This window comes from Sphaerodactylus townsendi, linkage group LG08 (genome assembly GCF_021028975.2).
Source record: "Sphaerodactylus townsendi isolate TG3544 linkage group LG08, MPM_Stown_v2.3, whole genome shotgun sequence".
NCBI lineage: Eukaryota > Metazoa > Chordata > Lepidosauria > Squamata > Sphaerodactylidae > Sphaerodactylus > Sphaerodactylus townsendi.
Genome location: NC_059432.1, coordinates 24506201 through 24510732, shown reverse-complemented (window position 1 = coordinate 24510732; position 4532 = coordinate 24506201). Strand labels below are relative to the sequence as shown.

The 4532-nt window shown below is 49.7% G+C and overlaps 1 protein-coding gene across 3 annotated transcripts in view; it reads left to right on the top strand.

Annotated features, from left to right (window-relative positions):
- Positions 1 to 3340: 3340 nt before the first annotated feature.
- Positions 3341 to 4532, top strand: part of RUFY2 (RUN and FYVE domain containing 2) — a 49115-nt gene continuing 47923 nt past the window's right edge. For all 3 annotated transcript variants that reach the window (XR_007245261.1, XM_048505590.1, XM_048505589.1), the window contains exon 1: positions 3341 to 3446. Coding sequence is in view for 2 of the 3 variants with exons in the window: in XM_048505590.1 (XP_048361547.1) it covers positions 3344 to 3446 (103 nt within the window). In the remaining variant the exon portion in view is untranslated. The remainder of the gene's footprint in view (positions 3447 to 4532) is intronic.

Here is a 4532-nt window from a genome sequence, read left to right as displayed (position 1 = left end):
CAAATGGTTTCACAGTATTTTATTTTCATATGTATTTAAAGCTAAACTGTAACTTTACTAAGGCTAACAAACCATGTTTGCCAATAGCCACTATATTCTTTTCCACTGAAAGATTAAAGTGTGATCAGTTGTAGTGCAGTAGAAGAGGAAATAGTGTGCTTCCACTTTATAAAATAGTCCCAAATGATTATGAGAATTATCATACATTTTTAAGTGCTGCCTTTGTCAAAACCATTATTCTGTGCTGGGCTTGCAATGGTGATTCGAGGACCCTTTCCTTCAAGCCAAGGGGAGACGCAAGCTACACAGGCTCAAGCAAGGGAATCGTACCGTAGCTGACTATACAGTGGAGTTCTGTCAGCTGGTGAGCTGTCTGCAAAACTGGCCCGAACATGTGTCGGTACACTCATTCAAAGGCCTTAACACCGAAATAATGTAGTGGGGAGTAGGAACCTGCCAAGGCGGGGAATCTTCAGGCTGCCTCATCAAGGAGGTAGCAGTGGCAGTGAACCTTGGCTGGCAGGGGGAGCAGGAGGATGAGAAGGAGCATGCAGATGGCCGAATTCATCCACAGCCAGGCCAGCCCCACGCTCATCCTCTTAAAGGGGAAGAAGGAAAGCAAAAGATAGAGGAGATAGGGGAAGCAGAACTAGGTAGCCACTAGGACCCAAGCAGAGCATTCCATGACAAAGAAGGTCCAGCATGTGGCGGATGAATATACAACTGTACTTTAATCTTTCAGTGGAAAAGAATATAATCTGTGATGAATGAAACAAGGTTGGGAGGTTTTTGTGAACTTGTGTCCATGCATATATCTTCCAGGTTGTCAATGGGGTAGAAATGACTAACCATCATAGAAACAAGTTTTTGTGGGCTATACCTTGTCTCGCAGAAAGATAAAAATGTGGTCGGAAGTTGTTCAGCGGAAGTACCGTGCTTTGGCACAAAAAATATTCTCTGGAGGGAGGGGCGGGGAGGTTGGGAGGGAGGTTGGGAGGGCTGGTGCCTTTCCTCCTTTCCCCAACCCCTTTACAATCAAACTGCAAGACCATGGAAGGCCACATGCTTTAACATCTCCCAGACCCTCAAAGGAACGCTCCATGCTCCCCCTCTTCTTGCTCAATCATTTTTTATTTTTACCCAATAAAGTTGGCGAGCGGGATGCAAGTGCAGCTGGGGCGGAGGAGCCACTCTTCCGCTGATGTGTGTGTGGTGGGTAAGGCGCAAGGCACCATGTTTTGCAGCAGACAGGCAGGGCACACACCATAGCCAGCTGCAGGAACCCAGGAGCCTGTTTGAGAGGCATGCTGCTCACGGCCTTCCTCTTGCACCTCAGCCTTTGACTTCCAGCATGCTGCACCCTGCCTGGAACCTGCCTGCCTGCCTTGGTCTGGGGATGAGCAGGGCTGGCTGGGGATGAAACTCCAGACATGGCTTCCCTTTGTGGAAAGGCAGCTTTGTTTTTATCAGACCAGGGCCAAGATTTTCTCCTGTACTGAAAAAACACCACCCTTGCATGTGGTCCAGCCCTACCCTTCACCCTCCCAAACACACACTTCCATGGATTTCTTTTGTTTACTACCAGCTGGAGGGAGGACTCTGCCTCCTCATATTGCCAGCCAGCCACCCTGGAGCAGCAGGCAGCTTGGTCTTTGAGTTGTGGGGGTTGGAGGGGGCTTGGGAGAGCTGGTGCAGGACACTAGGACCCAAGCGGAGTCAAAGAAGGTCCAGGAAGTGGTGGTGGATTAATTAAAAAATTGAGCTTGTATATTTATGTGAGACGAGGTATAGTAATTTCTGAGAATCTGATGCCTGCTTTGCAGTCAGTGGACTGTAAACCTTAGCAAGCTTACTTGGCAAACTATTGCTATATGATTCTTACCCATCTGATTTAGCCATCTTCAGCATGCCAATAGAAAGGAAGGATGTACATTATAATGTTTTATTGAAAGCAGCAAGGCTTCTGTTGTAAGACAATGCTTAGGACCTGCCCAGCAGTCCTATATTTCAGACAGGGTCTCAAGTGGACTTGAGTTTTCTTAGAGGTGATAGCAACTTCCCCTGATCCTCCCCACCTCCAATGTAGAATAAGAGTTTGGATTCATACCCTGCCTCCTGTAAGAAGCCTCAAAGCAGCTTACAAATCCCTTCCTCTCCTCACAACAGACACTTTGTGAGGTAGCTGAGACTGAGAAAGTTTGGAGAGAACTATGACTAATCCAAGGTCACCCAGCAGGCTTCATGTGGAGGAGTGGGGAGACAGATCCAGTTCACTCTATAAAATAGTCCACTGCTCATGTGGAGGAGCAGGGAATCAAATCCGGTTCAACTTGCATATTTTGGCTCTGCTCAGGATTTCATCCTATGTGGTGGCTGGCAGTCTGTACTTCCAAAAAGAGCAGTATTCCTATTTCATACATAGGCTAAGGTTTGAAATAGTCCAACCCCCCTGCTAGATCTGAATTACCGGTAGTTAATCCGACCTGTTCCACCTGTTTCTTAACAGTTGAGCGTGTTCTCCCCCACTCCACTCGGCAATCACTGATTTCTTTTGGGTTGTCCTTTCAAACTGGCATGTTCCCAATTGCCTATTTTTTCCTGAAACTTGGGATGGTACACTTTTTGCATCTGAGAAAGAAAACTCCGCAGGAGGAAAAATTATGCTGGGTTAATCGACTTCAGTTGAATATTCAGAGACAACTTTGTGCGTGATCATGATTTAGCAGCAAGATTGCCAACCACAGGTTGGGATAGTCCTGGAGGGTGGGATGGAGTGGGAAGAGACTCTTTCAGGGTATAATGCTGGAGAGTGAAGGAGCCATTTTCTCCAGGGAAATTGAGCTGTATTATCTGGGGATTAGTTGTAATTCCAGGAGGTCCTCATGCCTCCCCCAGAACTTGGAAAACCTCGCAAGAACTTGCTGTGCTTTTCTCAAGCTTGGTATTCTCATTTGACCACTATTTGATGGTGATAACTTTTTAATGTAAAGGTTCAACAATGTCAGCATTCCAGAGGAATATCCATGTTAGACTGCGGCCGGCAAACCAACCAAGCGGTATCTTCAAGAAGTGATACATTTATTTTGCATGCGTTTCCCCAAATTATGGCCTATCCCTATTCTCCCCTGTCCTCAGCGGACCCTGCATTAGTGGGACAACGCTAGCAAAAAGAAGATGCTGCTCCCCTGTCCTGTCCCCTTTTCTAGCACAGAGACCCAATTCGTGAGCCTGCCGCCCTCAGGAGGAGCAGCGCCAGTTTAGGCCAGCCGGGCTGCGAGGCCTCCTCGTTCCTCCTGCCGCCAGGGGCGCCCGCGGAGGAGGCTGTGGGTGGGGAGAGGCGGAGATGGAGAAGGAGGATGAAGGGGGCTGGCGGAGGGCCGGGAGAGGAGGAAAAGCAGGATCCGCGCTGAGCTGCTCGGGCAGCTGCTGCTCCTCGCTGGCAATGGGTGAGGCAGAAAGCGGCGGCGCCCCAGGGGAGCCAGGCCGCGAGGGGGGCTGTGGGGGGCGCGGAGGGCTCCTGGCTGTCCATCTCCTCGGAAGGGAGTGGACCGGTTATCCCGGAGAAAACCTCGGCCGGGGTTTGCAGCTTGTTTCTCTCCCTGCTTTGGATCCCCTTTGCCCATCCCCTTTCCGGGTGGGGGGGGGGGGCGTCAGTGCAGGCCGCCCTGGATGCAAACAACGGGTCTGCTGTACTCCCGAGCAGCCCCCTCCCTCACTCTCTTCCTCAGTGGGTGGTGGTGGTGGGTCGTCACTAGTTATTGAGGGTGACACGACATGCGGTTTTCCGTCTCTTCCCTCTTTGCTTCAGGCCTGTGGGACATCCCCCTCCCCGGGCTGGATTTGTCCAGCGAAATCGGGGTTTAGCAAAGGGAAGGTCTTCAAGCTGCAGGATTTCTGCCTCAGTCATGCTAGGGACCGACCAGGGTCGTTCTTGACTTGTGTGCCCTACCCCCCCACCCGCACCCCCGAGCACCTTTTTAAGTGGCTCTGAATTTTGTCACTGTGGGGTGACATATTTTGAACGACTGACAGTTTGGCAACTGGCTGAAGCTCGAAAACGGGCAAGGTGGAGAGGGTCATGCTTGATCCTGTCAAGAGATCGAGAATCTCACTTGCATAGGCGCCCGCACAGAGGCAGGGTGCCGAAGGAAACAAACTGTGTCATGGCTTCGTCTCAGGAAGGCTTTTTTTGCTGGGAGTTTGGTTATGGCTTTCTCATGTAATGCTGCGTCTAAACAGCAGCTGCCCCTTCAGCTGTCAGCTGGGGAGGGAGGTTCTTGGAGAAAGAAGCTACATGTACTCTTAGGAAAGATCAAAGAACCTTACAAGATTAACGTCAAAAGATTAACATGTTTGTTCTCCCAGAAGTTTTCATGAGTCAGACTGCACTTTGCTGGATGCATGAAGTGCACACCGACTCACCAAAGGTTTTGGGATAATTTGTTTGTTAAAGTGTTGCAAGATTCAACTTCACCTACAGCAAAATGGAGAAAGACATGGCTTACCACACTAAAAGGCAGAAACTAAAATTC